General features: G+C 30.4%; 1 protein-coding gene and 1 long non-coding RNA gene across 2 annotated transcripts; both read left to right on the forward strand.

The window, feature by feature from the left end:
- Positions 1-568: 568 nt before the first annotated feature.
- Positions 569-4,156, forward strand: LOC112638077. The gene is made up of 4 exons (XM_025409108.1): positions 569-662; positions 793-975; positions 3,415-3,642; positions 4,071-4,156. Exons 1-4 carry the CDS (start codon positions 569-571, stop codon positions 4,154-4,156), a joined length of 591 nt encoding a protein of 196 aa, XP_025264893.1.
- Positions 4,157-5,257: 1,101 nt separating this feature from the next.
- Positions 5,258-6,278, forward strand: LOC112638068. Its single transcript, XR_003122875.1, has 3 exons — positions 5,258-5,403; positions 5,905-6,064; positions 6,202-6,278. It is a non-coding gene; the product is annotated as an uncharacterized LOC112638068 (long non-coding RNA).
- The last annotated feature ends 9,064 nt before the right edge of the window (positions 6,279-15,342 follow it).

Raw genomic sequence — 15,342 nt, forward strand, 5'->3', positions numbered from 1 at the left:
GGAATTTAGAATCTTGGGATTTAGAGCAAATTGCGAATAAATGTATTAAATTAAAATATAAAAATAAATATGTAGTTTTTCCTTTATTGCATTCAGAATAATCTTTCTTCTTCTCTTGTGCTCTTCGCTAGAAAAATGCATTAACTTATTTCCTCTAACAAAAATGCATTAACTTATTTCCTCTAATGTATGTACTGTACGTATGTATACATTTGTGCGTATGTGTATATATGTATATGTGTATATGCTTATATGTAAATGTGTATTTGAGTGTGTATGCGCGCATATGGTGTGAGTGTCAAGTGTGAAAGGAAATGGATTTATAGATGTCAATCGGTTTCCGATATCCTGTTCCGATATCCAATTTTCCAATGAGTTTTTGAAAACTTTCGTCTTTATATATGTAAATTATAAGTAAAGTTGGAATAAAATGCTGCTTAAATTTTTTTATGATATGTACAGAAATGGAGAAATTATGGACAATTGTAAGATTCATTAATGAAGATACAGTTGAAGCAGTCCCATCTACCTGGATTATTAATAATAAATGTTATTGGCCGCCGTTTAAATGGAAAAAATTGCAGCGGCAATCAAAAAACATGCCGAACCAAATACATGTTGGCCTTCATATGATATTATAACTTTTAGAAACAGCAGTTATGGTTAATATAAAAAAAATTAATATTTAAATATATATGCATGTCATTAATACAATATATTTTTGTAATCAGTAAATACGTAATTGTTATTTTTTTGTTATAATAATATAAATATTTATTTGCATATTTTCAGATAACTATAAAACAGCCAGGGAAAAAGCCAAAAAAGCTGAATTAACATCGGAACTAAATTCTGATACTGATTATGACGTTACGAAAAGAAAAATTATCCCAAGAGAAATTTCCTCATCCTCATCATCAGATGAATCTCTTCAAAAGTGTAAATTACCAACCCCTCCAAATATGCACACACAAAGTATGTTTTAATATTATATATCAATATTAATATATATATATATATATATATATATATATATATATACAGGGTGAGGCATCTAAAACAGGCCACCTGAATAACTCCGTTGGTAAGCCGAATATAAAAAAATTGTTCAGACAAAAGTTGTATGGTTTCAAGGGGAATATATGATGGTGTCATTAGTTTAATCTTGAAGAGCCACCTGAAGGTCGCGTGAAGTTCACTTCCAACTTTTTAAATGGGATGTCCTATATACTTTTACATATTCTTATAGCTTGCTTCAAGAGCTTTCCAAAACACTATAATTAAATATTTTTTCATTAAGTACTTTTCGAGTCATGAGGCTTGAAATCATTTCTTAATTTTACATCAACTATAAAATCTAGTAAAATATTCACACACACATTTTTTGATTATCTTACTTTAATACTTTTGTTATAAAATAATGAGAAGAATCAATGGGTGTAAATAAAAAACAACTATGCTTTTTCTTTTCGTAATGGATTCCTCTCATTATTTTGTACATAAAAATATTAAGGTAAGATAATCAAAAAATGAATATTTTACTAGATATTTATGGCTTATGTAAAATTAAGAAATTATTTCAAGCCCCATGATTCGAAAAGTACTTAATGAAAAAATATTTAATTATAGTCAATAACATGATAAGAAAACTAGCGTCTACGAGCCACAGAGGATGATAAATGCCTGGAAAATTCTTTTTAATTGTACGCGAAATTTTAAACGAAAAACACGGCATATGCATATATTTTACTTGGTGCATTTAACCAAGTCGCCCGGCAAGCGAAAGACTCGGGTTCGATTCCCGATTCAGCGACTTCGCCCCGATATTTTTCTCGTCTACGTCTCTTCAGGGGGGTAAAGAGGGTTGTATAGAATTTCTCAAAAATGAGAATCTATATCTTGGTTAAATGCACCAAGTAAAATATATGCATATGCCGTGTTTTTCGTTTAAAATTTCGCGTACAATTAAAAAGAATTTTCCAGGCATTTATCATCCTCTGTGGCTCGTAGACGCTAGTTTTCTTATCATGTTATTGAACATATAACGAGCCTAATTCCTTTCGATTTAATTTAATTATAGTGTTTTGGAAAGCTCTTGAAGCAAGCTACAAGAGTATGTAAATGTATATAGGATGTCCCATTTAAAAAGTTGGAGATGACCTTCAGGCGACTCTTTAATGTCAAACTAATGGCAGCATCTTATGCTTTCCTTGAAACCTATAACTTTTGTCTGAAATATTTTTCCTAATCTCTTTTACTTTAAGAGATATTCAGCTTCATTACTTAAAATGACATACCCTCTATATTATATATTATCAAATACTTTTTCTCGGAAAAAATTTGCTTTACATAATTTAGCAATTACAGTTTATCGATATAAATGCAAGCTCTTCTGTAAGTAGTTTAATTAAAAGATTATTAGCTATTATATTTGCGAACACAACATAAAAAATCTAATGTCAATTGTGAAAAGTTAAAATATTGATTTCTCTAATTATTTTAGAGTAAATTTTTATTTACATTTTTTGCAAATCAAGATTATTTGGTTGAAATTTATATAATTTTTATTGACGAAATCAATATTGTTAAATAGTAATATTTTTAAATACAATTTTGATTTTAAAAAATAAAAAGAGATAAAAAAGATTGTATTTAACAATATTTTAAAAATAGCCAATAAAAAAATTTTTTAATTTCATACAATAATACTTGATATGCCTTTTAAAAAAATATAGATAATGGAATTTTATTTTAAAATAGTCAAGTAAAGTAGTTAGAAGAGCCAACATTTTACCATTTCAGAATTAGCATTGAATTCCCTATGTTCACCAATGCAGAATCTTATATATAATTATATAATACTAAAATGCTAATAAAATTAATAAATTAGAAAGTAAGGAATTATATAAAGCTCTCTATTTGAAAATACAAGTTTGACTTTAATAAACCATAAGGACCGAACGCGGATGATAGTGCGTGAGTTTCAACGAGAATTAAGTTTCCGTTGAAATAGATGTATGTGCTCTGAGCACAACTATTTCTTGGTACGATACTAAGGAGTTTAAATAATTCTCGTTATAGAGAGAATAGAGGGGAAATCAAAATAATTTCTCGAAGTAACGAGAATTATTTAAATGCCTTGGTATTGTACCAAAAAATAGTTGCCCAGGACACGTATATCAGTTTCAACTTAATTCTTGTTGAAACTCATGCACCATCATCCATGTTCGGTTCTTACGGTCTATTGAAAGTCAAACTTGTATTTTTAAATTAAAAAGGTTATTAATAAATTAATAAAAGCTAATAAAATAAAATTATTATAAAATAAATATGCTATAAAATTATAAAATATGTTCACTTTTTTATATTATAGAGGTAATACAACTAATATCATAATTGTTTTTTTATACATAGAATTATCAAGAAGTACAAGTCGCAAAAATGCAAGCAGCAACAGCCAATCAAGATTAGTTCAGGATCACTTATCTAATGAAGTTCAGGATAAACGTATGAAGCACTTACCGGATGGATCATTAAACATTTCGGATGGATCATTAAACATTTCGAATAATAATTATATTTCGCAAGACAATGAACATAACATAGAAAATAATAAAACAAAAGATGTCAACAATAAAATTGGTATATAATTTATGTTCTTTAAAATTAGCTTTATGATCTTTCATGGCTGTGTTATCAGTAAACATATCTGTGAAGAAATAATTATTATTATTACTATTTATTCTATTTTTTGATATTATTATTAATATTATTATTATCATTTTTATCACCATTATCTTTATTATGTTTATCATTATCTTAATTATATTAACTTCATATTTTTATCATGTTTTTATTATTTTTATTATTTTATTATACAAAATAAAGATTTTTGTGATCGTATTTTTTGTCTCTGCACTTTATAAGTAAAATATGCCATGGTATACGTTGATAGCATGAACAAGAATCTATTCTATATACAATATATGCATATACAATCTTAATAGTTTTTAAAAAATTGGAAATTTAATAAGTAATCTTTATTATTTTTGTTCTTATTTACAATATAGTGCTTCAGTATTTTAAAGAAATTATCCGTCAGCAATCATACTTCAGGACACAATTATGGCAAATAGCAGATGATTTAAGAGTGTAACGTTCCGTTTTTTCGGAGATTCGATTGCGGATAAACTCGTCGGATTCGGGGTAATGAATGGTGAGCGAATGTGTGATGTAAAAGAAAAGAAAGTATTTATTCGAATTAAGGCGTGTATACAAGTCGGGTGTGTATCTCGCTGCGATTATAACTGCGAGCGTGTTCGAGTGTATAAATTGTTTGATTACGCGTGCAGAATGCAAGTCAGAATGCGCCGATATAATCGTGGCGCGTATGTTCGATAATTCGCTGGTATAATACGCGTGTTTAAAAACGTTGTTTTGACGCGTGCGGATATGCGCTCGGTATCGGTCGAAAACCTCGCGTTGTTGTGACGGTGTTTTTGTCGCGTTTCTTGCACGGGGAATCCCGTCGTTCCGGGAATCCCGTGTACAACGAAAAAGCCGGTGGATTCCGAGAAACGATGCGTTATTTTCGCGAAATAATATGTGGTTCCCGCGAATTGAAATATCGTGCCGATAAATTGGAATCGCGTTTAAAACAGCTGGCCTCGAGAACTCTCGATCGGGGCGGCTCTGAACTCCACCTTCCGTGGGTTTTGCCAGCCGGGATGTGGAGGAGCGGATGGAGGCAGTACCCCGCGCGATAACGAGAACTCTCGGCTTAGGCTGAGCACGCTCAACCTAATTGATCGGGGCGGTAGTGCCGGTTTTCAGGTATCTGGTAAATTCTCTTGAGCGTACAGCTTAGAGCGGAACAGGAGAATGTCCTTTTAGCCGAAACACGGCCTTTTTATACCGGCTAATTATCCGCGTCGGCGCGCGGCGGTTTACCCCTTCCGAACGGGTTAATTGCGGTACGGTACGGTCGGGCCCGTTCGGAGGGATTCGGGATTTGCGCCGAGCGCGGGTTTTCGCCGGTCGGTCGGTCGGGCCGCGTCGGCTTCGCTCGGCAATTCTCGGCCGTTTTGGAATTACAACGGCCCCGGTTTTAATAAGTATTAAAAATGTGGGCGCACCGCGCCCCTGCCTCTGCCCGGCGGGTGTTCTACCGGGCGGCAGCTTCCGGCGATGTTGTTGCCGGGAATTCGGAACGGTGCATCGGAGTGCACCGTTACAAGAGATATGAAAAATGAACTGATGCAACAAATCCGTCAACGGCCAAATGGCAATAATCAAAGAGAAGAGTCTATTTTTTCTTTTCTCCATCTTCCTTTTAATTCTATCGAAGATTTAGAAGAGCATGTTGAGCAATTTTTAAACCAACCAAATAATTTCGAAACATCAGTAATAATACTTCGTTAATTATCATTAAACTATAACTAGTAGTTGGATACTAATACTTTAGTAGTAGTTGAATAGTATAATTATATATTTATGATACACAGAAATTGTTGCAATTCTCATGTTTGCTGTTAATTTTTTATTTTAAATTATTTGCAATGATATAAGTTTTCAAAAATATTTTAAAGACAATTATAGCTAATTGATCTAAAATTTTAAATAGGTATGTTGATTATAAAATACAAATTAACTTAGTAAATAAATTCAAATTGCAAATAAAAATTTATTAAATCAAATTAGTATATAAATTTCAAAAAATGAAACTGATTTTTTTTCAATTCTTTTTAATTCTATTTTTATTACATTGTAAGTCTAATTAGTGTTTACTATGGAAATATATTACTAAAAATTAATAATAAATATTCAAATTATTAAATTAATATTAAATATATTTGTTACACTTGTAATTTTCAAAATAAAATGTACTCAAAACATTTATTGTAGGTTAAAGAAGTATCTCGAGTTGGAGGAAAACATCCTTATGAATTTATTAAGCGCAATTGTACTCGTTTATTGACCAATGAGCTAGCAGAAAAATATAGTTGGCTTGGAGCAAAACAAAAGCGAAAGTTTTGTCATTTAAAACTCGCTGACTTGTTAATTAGTAAGCGTCTAATATACATAATGCTATTTATTTGTATACTAATACAATTTTTCTTATCTAAATGATTAATCTTAATAAAACCACATGTATAATCAAAAAAGAAATTACTGATTACAAGATCCTGATTTTTATTACAGTTTCCGGTCAAGAGAGTAATTCCGAATATACTAAAAAAATTTTAGAAGAGGCGATCCAGAAATGGCTGCGAAGAGCCAAAGAAAGATTGAATGCTGAGAAGAAGAAGGAAGATAAATAAAGAATTGAACAAGAAAAAGAAGACGAATTTTGATATATTATCTACATATATATTATCTACATATGACACACATGATGTGTAATATTAACATTGTAATAGCGTTCAAAGTTTTAGTTTTAAGTTGTTAAAGTTAATTTGATAATACGTACGTATGTGATACTAATGTAACCATATACTATATGTAACCATGTTCAAATATTTAATTTCTAGTTAAGATTTATTATAATGCGTAATATTGCGATATTTCTAGAAATGGAAAGTTTATTTTATAATACGTACGTATGTGATACTAATGTATATGTAACCATGTCTAAAGATTTAATTTTTAGTTGTTAAGATTTATTATAATGCGTAATATTACGATATTTCCAGAAACGAAAAGTTTATTTTATAATACGTACGTATGTGATACTAATATGTATATGTGACCATGTCCAAAGATTTAATTTTTAGTTGTTAAGATTTATTATAATGCGTAATATTGTGATATGTTCCAGAAATGGAAGATGATAATTCTGTGAGATATATATATATGTATATATATATATATATATATATATATATATATAAAGATTTATATATTATTATGCATATTGTTAAAACAGTATTTTCAATGCCAAGCTCAAAAGCTAATAAATGTCTATATTTAAAATAAATCAATTATTTTATTATTTTTAAATAAATTATTATTAGATCCGCAAGTCATTATATATATCCTATTTACGTCCATGATATATCCAAAATAAGACCATTTTCGACCTATTTCGGATTTACTTTGGATCTCGTAGTAAGTCCTAAGATAATCCAAGATAAGTCCAAAATAAGTTCGACAACAGTCCTGTTTCGAATATTTGACGAATGTCCAAAGTTGTGTCAAACGTACGTGATTTGGATGTCCATTAGACGTCCGACGGATTCTTTTTGGATCAAAAATGGATGTCCGACGTCCAAAAGTAGACGTTCAATGGACATTCACCGAATGTCCATGTGCTATCTGGGAGCTTGGGTATGAAACAGTATGTTAACGAACCGACGAGAATTACGAAAGACAGTCAGACAATTATAGATTTAATCTTCGCTAATAATGATAAAATAGTACAAGTAATTCATGAACCTAAAATAACGGATCACGCGTGGCTGAAAGTTGAGATGAATGTCAGCAAAATTGAAAGTAAATATAGAGAATTTATTGCTAGAAATTATAAAGAGTTTGATGTAAATGAATTTGCTAATATTAGTAAAAAAATAAAAGTAAATGAATTTGCTAATATTAGTGAAAAATAAACTACAGAAAAGTCAGGGCTGTCAATGTGAATGTATGGATGTCAGTGAGAGAGCGAAACAACTTATCGATAGTATAGTGGATGCGTTAGATGTAATGGCACCAAAGAAAAAATATAGAATTCCGAAAGTATGGGAAGGGAAAAAGTGGTTTTCAGATGACATAAGAGAAGCTGCGGACAGTAGAGATAAGGCTTATAGAAGAGCATTGTATGATGATATTGATCAAAATTGGTTGCAGTATAAAATTGAAAGAAATAAAGTAATAAAATTAATCAGGGAGAAGAAGAAAGATTACTATGAATGTATGATAGATCTTAATAAAGGAGACCCTACATCTATGTGGAAAACATTGAAGGAAATAATTAGGGGTGAACCAGTAGGTATAAAAGAAGGAAATATAGATTTTGAAATCTTAGGCGATACCGAAGAGTGCAATATAGCTGATAAATTTAATTTATATTATATACAAAGTATTAAATAACATAGTAAACTCTATAAAGATCGATAAATCCGGTGGTGATATAATTGATCATTGGATGAATGTAAATAAGAAAATTATTTATATTATCAAAAACGAAAGAATTATGGAAAACTTTGAGACTGTTAAACTAGAACAGCTAGAAAAAATTGTTATGGGATTGCCAAAAAAGAAAGGTACGGAGGAAGGGATAACCAGCGATATATTGAAGGCAGTTTTTTCGGTAATAAAAGAGGAATTTGCGAATATAATAAATAATTCTTTAAGAGAAGGTTTGTGTCCGGAAGGATGGAAAACCTCAACGATAATACCAATCAGAAAGATAGATAAAGCGGTAAAAGCGAGTGATTATAGGCCTATTAATATGTTACCAATATTTGAGAAAGTGTTAGAACTGGTAGTTAAAGAACAACTTGAAATGTACTTGGAAACTAACAATATTATAACAGAACATCAGTCGGGGTTTAGAAAATACTATTCGTGCGAAACAGCGATCCAAACTGTCATTGATGAATGGAAATTGATAGTAAGTGATAGAAAAATGGTAGGAGTAATTTTTATGGACCTTAAGAGAGCGTTTGAAACAATAGATAGAGAAAGATTATTAGAAAAAATGTATTATTATGGAATTAGAGGAATGGCTTTGGAATGGTTCAAATCATATTTAAATAATAGGAAACAGCAAGTATGAGTCAATCAAGCATGGTCTGAAATATTGACAACAGAGTACGGAGTGCCACAAAGTTCGGTACTTGGACCTTTATTATTTATAATATATATAAATGATATAATCGAAGCCTGTCCAGAAGGGTGTAATATTAAGATGTTTGCAGACGACACGCTTATATATGTAAATGGAGAAAGTAGCGCGGATATAGAGGTAAAATTGAATACGGTTTTTAATATAATTGAACGTTGGATGAATATAAATAAGTTAAGAATGAATGCTAGTAAAACGAAATATATGATAGTTAGAAGTACTCGAAAAGAACTGAAAGGTAATACGGTTTTGAAATGTCTGGATGGAATTGAAATAGAACGAGTGAAAAGTATGAAATATCTAGGTATAATTATTGATGACAGACTTCGATTACAAGATCACTGAGATTATATGATAAAGAAAATAGGTAAAAAAACAAGTTTCTTAAATAGAATAGGTAATTATATATCAGTCTATACTAGATGCATTATATATAAGACAATCATAGCTCCTCACTTTGAGTATTGCGCGACGCTATTAATAGGCATGGGGGAGACACAGATAACCCAATTGCAGAAAGTACAAAACAGAGCTATGAGGGTAATACTTCAATGTGATAGATACACCAAAGTGGATGACATGCTAGAAGCGTTGCAGTTTATGTCAGTAAGACAAAGATTGCAATATAATATATGTATATTTATTTTTAAGATATTAAATGGTTTGCTGCCAACTCAATAAAGGAATAGGTTGCAGATAGTAGGGAAGGAATGTGATAGAGAAACAAGACAAGCGGGTAATATTGAACTGCAGTTTAGGAAAACAAAGTCCGCACAAAAAAGTTTGTTTTATGAAGGCATAAAAATATATAACGTCCTGCCAGAAGAAGTTAAAAATTGCGATAGGCTAAAATTGTTTAAGAGTAGGCTTAAGGCGCATATTTTCGCAATGTAAAATATGTAAGTTTAAATGTATATGAAAATAGTTGAGAAAGCTAATAAAAGCTCATCAATCAATCAATCAATCAATCAATCAATCAATCTCTCTCTCTCTCTCTCTCTCTCTCTCTCTCTCTCTCTCTCTCTCTCTCTCTCTCTCTCTCTCTCTCATTCGCTCACTCACCTGTATTTTTTTTTTTTTTACGAGATGGGAAAATGCATTTTATGCATACCCACTGGTCGATCCAGTGAGACTCGAGTACCAAGTCGAATTATCAACTCGGTACTCCCTACCCACTAAAAACTCCTCTCTTTTCACGAATTTTCTTTGACACACTGTCCTTCCCAAGATCGTTTTCACATAACGTCAAAAAATAGTTATTATTACCTTGTTCGATGACTTCTGATGTATTACTATAATTGCTTGAAGGAGAAATGAATTTTCCGATAGATCGTACGTTCTCAAATTTAACGTTGATATCACGTTGCACAAGACAGAAATCCACACTAAATTATTGTATTAACTGAAAGTTTTTCTTCTTTCATGAACTGCATTCTTTTATAAACTTTAACATAATCACATTTATTTACTCACTCGACGAGACGAGAAATTTACTAATGACTCTATCACTAATCACTATTAATCACTGTCGAATAATAACTGTTGGCGATTAAAAATCACTCGATAAAAGAAACACGCACGGACACATTACTACACGACGCGACAATGCGACGATAATTACTCGGCAACTGCAAGCAGTTTTTTGTCATAGTAGATTGCGGTAGTAATAACATTAATATGTTAAATGTTTATTATGTTTACCGCATTCTTCAATCGAACACATGATCGCGTTCGATAGCGCCAGTAGTAACTATATATATATATATATATATATATATATATATATATATATATATATAAATGATTAGTAGTATTAATAGAATAGAGATTATTGGAGGTTATCAAAGGAAATATTTGAAATGCGAAAAAATAAAACTTTAAATATAAATCAACAATTAAATTACAAAATATATCCCGAATTAAAATTCGCGAGAAAACGTGACGATTAAATGAATTAAATAATCGGAATATTCAGATTGCCACATATGCATAATCATTATAATATGATAATCGAAACCATAAATAGACACACGCGAAGCATAATTATTATCACACAAATGACACGCCAAAATATTTTGACAAATATTTTGCGGTCCGTATTGTTTATGAACATAAGTTTTATTTAAATTAAAGTAGTAAAGAGATACATGTCGTAAAATAACTTATCATGTTCCATTTTAAATCAAAAAATAACTCTTTCACAAAAAATAAATTTTTGCGCACCCAATTTTATTGACAAATGCCTAACTTTACTACATTTACCTCCTGGCTGGAGCCATCTAATTATGAGAGGCGGGAACTTGATAGTTATACTCCTAATATATATAAAATTTTTAGAAAATTCTTATTTCTATCAAATGAATCTTTTATTGTACGGCCACCAAATAATTTTATCATTTTATCAATGAAAAATACATATATATATAAATGATTAGTAGTATTATTAGAGTAGAGATTAAAAGAGGTTATCAAAGGAAATATTCGAAATGTGAAAAAATAGAACTTTGATGTAAATCAATTTTTAAATTACAAAATAAATCGCGATTTGAAATTCGCAAGAAAATGCGACGAATAAATAAATCGATACTAATCGGAATATTCAGATTGCCAGATACGTATAATCATAAAAATATGATAATTAAAGCTATAAATAGACACGCGCGAGACATAATGATTATCACACAAATGATGACACGCAAAGATATTTTGACAAACATTTTGTCCGTATTGTTTATGAATATAAGTTTTATTTAAATTAAAGTAATAAAGAAGTACATGTCAAAGAAAAACTTATTATGTTCCATTTTAAATCGAAAAATTTCTCAAATTCAAAAAATATCCCTTTATTTAACTAGCGACATCAAGATATTCATAACCTTTCGAAAAATATCTCTTTCACAAAAAAATTTTTGCGCACTTAATTTTATTTACAAATGCCTAACTTCACTACATTTGCTGGAACCATCTAATTATGAGGTGCGGGAACTTGTTAATTATACTCCTAATATATATAAAATTTTTAGAAAATTCTTATATCTATCAAATAAAACTTATATTATACGTGCACCAAATAATTTCATCATTTTATCAATGAAAAATACATATATATATAAATGATTAGTAGTATTATTAGAGTAGAGATCAGTAGAGGTTATTAAAGGAAATATTCAAAGTGTGACAAAATAGAATTTTGATGTAAATCAATATTTAAATTACAAAATAAATCGCGATTTAAAATTCGCGAGAAAACGCGACGAATAAATGAATCGATAATAATCAGAATATTCAGATTGCCAGATGTGCATAATCATTATAATATGATAATCGAAACCATAAATAGACACGCGCGCGGCATAATTATTATCACACAAATGATGATATGCGAGGATATTTTGACAAATATTTTATGGTCCGTATTGTTTATGAACATAAGTTTTATTTAAATTGAAATAGTAAAGAAATACATATCGAAAAAAAACTTATCATGTTCAATTTTAAATCAAAAAAGAAATTCAAATTCAAAAAATATCTCTTTCACAAAAATAAATTTTTGCGCACTCAATTTTATTGACTAATGCCTAACTTCATTACATTTGCAGCTGGAGCCATCTCATTATGAGAAGCGAGTACTTAGTTATACTCCTAATATATATAAAATTTTGAGAAAATTCTTAGATCTATCAAATGAAACTTATATTGGACGTGCAAATAATTTCATCATTCTATCAATGAAAAATACCGGTATATATTATAAACGATAATAGAAATGCGGAAGAGTTGACGAGATATAATATTATATCAATCGTTTGTTTTGATCGAGGGCACCTTGTCTCGTGTTGAGACAGAAGTCCGCTAATTGTAAGATCGAACCGCAGACTGGCATTCGCATTTCGCCTTTAGTTAAGTAACGAACATTTATTTTGCGCGATAGTTCGTGACTGAGATCGATCTAACATTTCGCTGACTACAATATATATAATATATGTTTGTATGCGTGCACAATTAATACAAATATATAATAAGGGGCTCGTAGCTGACGACTATAGATGATGACTAGAAAATTTTGTCGAGCGAAACATTTTTCGTTATTTTCGAAACGCCATTTCGATAAGATTCTTGATATTCATCTGTTTTACATCGCGTGAGACGAGCAATTATAAATATATATTGTATTGTCTTCGATGATGCTAAATTACAGAAAATATGATATAAATATCACTCTGAGCATGATGTACAAACATGTTTAATATTTTAAGAAGTAACAATAAAGATTGATATACGACTTTATCGTGTAAAAGAATCAGTAAGCATACGGTTTGATTCCACGTTGCTAAGCAGCAATTATCATTGCTTTAATTGTCATGTCCACGGATATAAAATTGGAAGTAATAAAAGGGGAGGGGATCCCTCTCTCTCTCTCTCTCTCCCTCTCTCTCTCTTTAGTATAAAAAGGTTTGCGGATGATACATTAATATATGTAGCTGGTGAAAAGTAGTGAGCAGTTAGAATAAAAAATGAATATGGCATTTAATAGAAAATGGATAAATATAAATAAGTTGAAAATGAATGCAGGAAAAACGAAATATATGACAGTTAGTAGTGTAAGAAAGGAACTGAAAGAAAATATTGATATGCTTGGGTAGAACTGAGATAGAGCGAGTAGAGATAATGAAATACCTAGGAATTATTATTGATGGTAAACATTGATTTAAGGGGTCATATTCAGTTAGAAATTTCAAAAAATCGAGTTTTAGATTTTTACATTTTCTTTATGTACAACATTCGGAGAACATTCCTTGAAAATTTTAAGTTAATCCGATTAAAATTGACGAAGTTATAGGCGTTTAAAGTACGCACTACTCGACCGTTAGAAACAGATATAGATTGGCAGTTGTACGCGGGAAAAAGGGCTCTTCTTTTTAACGGTCAGGTATATTATATTCCGTGAATATATGTATTTGTATTAATAAAAAAATACTTGTATTAGTGAAAGATCCTGTACATTTATAGTGGTAAATACAGAGTTTTCGGGTTCAAGGTGAACGAAATTCAGAGCCGGTTCAATATAAGTGTTGACGCCGAGCTGTATAGTAAAACGTTTGCTTCAAAAACATCTTTCGATTTCAAAGTCACTATGAATCGAGATTCTAAAGGAAAAGAAGGTTCCAGAGAATTACGACAGACAGAAAATGTTCGAAAAACAAAGAGCAAAAACAAAGAAAACAATTTTTTAATCCGAAAAATGTTGAGAGTGAAAAAAGTTTTAGTGCATCTGCGAAAAAAATAAAGATGCAAAAAGATATTATTAAAAAGATGCGTTGGCGGTTTCAATCAAAATAATAATAAAAATTATAATCAACTAATATGGAAAATTCAAAAATTGTTCCAAGTGGATTGAAAATTGTTGAACTTGCTGCACACATCTCTGCCTGCGTGTTTAACGAAAGTTTCGAGGCATTATTACAAATGTTTGAGACCATGGGGATACATAGTGGCCCAAATGCCTACCAATATGTAACAACAGAAGATGCAGTCCGCATTCATACGGCCGATTACCGCGCACCGCAGGCAACCTGGGAAGGTAGAATGCTTCATCGACCAAAGATATTTTGGAGGCTTCAACTTCTATAGAGAAGATATTATATGGGCCTGGAATAGATGACTATGTAAGTTAAAAAATTAACATTTTATTTAAGTGTAAACCAGTCTCGAAAGTTTAAACGCGTTTTTTTCGAAATCGCATTTTTGAAATCGGTGACCAAGATGTTTCGAAAACTACTGCATCGATTTATTTCCCACTTTACAGGCTTATTTTAGATATATAAAACTAATCTTTGAACGAAGGGTTTTTTATTACGATGCATAGTTTTTTTTATTCACGAAAAAAAAGTGAAATTTTCTGCGAAAATCGACACTTTAACTTTGAACATCCAGCATTTTGTTCCAAATCAATATTTTGAATTTTCCTTCATTCAAAGACTAAATAATTTAATATATTAAAGAAATCTTTTTGAATTTTTTATTTCAGATGTTCCAGATCCGAGCAGCAGTGGTCACAGCAAAACCAATTTTTTAAAAGGACCTTCATAAAAATAACTATATTTTTTTTATTTATTAATATTTTTTATTTAATAATTTAATAATTTTATGAATTTAATAATTTTAAATTTCAACAATTTTACAATCTTATTTTAACTCTTTATATCCTGAATTAATTTTCCAGCAACTTTTTAATTGTATTTTTGCATCATTAGATAAGTTTTGATGCATAATAATCCTAGGAAAAAAAATGGCTTCCAAATACTGCACGGCAAAGATAAAATGCCCACAGCACAAAGAAAAAGGATTTCTGCCTTCAGCTGTCATTTACTGCCTGCTGTCGAAACCACTCTTCGTGTTCTTGTGAGTACCATCAGGAAAAGCAGTCATATTACGAAGATATAAGCGTTTGATTAAAGCGGTACTTTCAAGTATCATCAGGATATAAAGGGTTAATATTA

The sequence above is a fragment of the Camponotus floridanus genome, unplaced genomic scaffold, assembly GCF_003227725.1.
Source record: "Camponotus floridanus strain SB8 unplaced genomic scaffold, Cflo_v7.5 scaffold240, whole genome shotgun sequence".
Classification (NCBI taxonomy): Eukaryota; Metazoa; Arthropoda; class Insecta; order Hymenoptera; family Formicidae; genus Camponotus; species Camponotus floridanus.

Bases quoted from the DNA above. Each gene is read 5' to 3' on its own strand.
- LOC112638077 (XM_025409108.1), top strand. From the start codon at position 569: ATGGAAAAAATTGCAGCGGCAATCAAAAAACATGCCGAACCAAATACA. The intron at 976-3,414 runs GTATGTTTTAAT...TTTTATACATAG, and splicing joins TCCAAATATGCACACACAAA to AATTATCAAGAAGTACAAGT. The intron at 3,643-4,070 runs GTATATAATTTA...TTTACAATATAG, and splicing joins AGATGTCAACAATAAAATTG to TGCTTCAGTATTTTAAAGAA.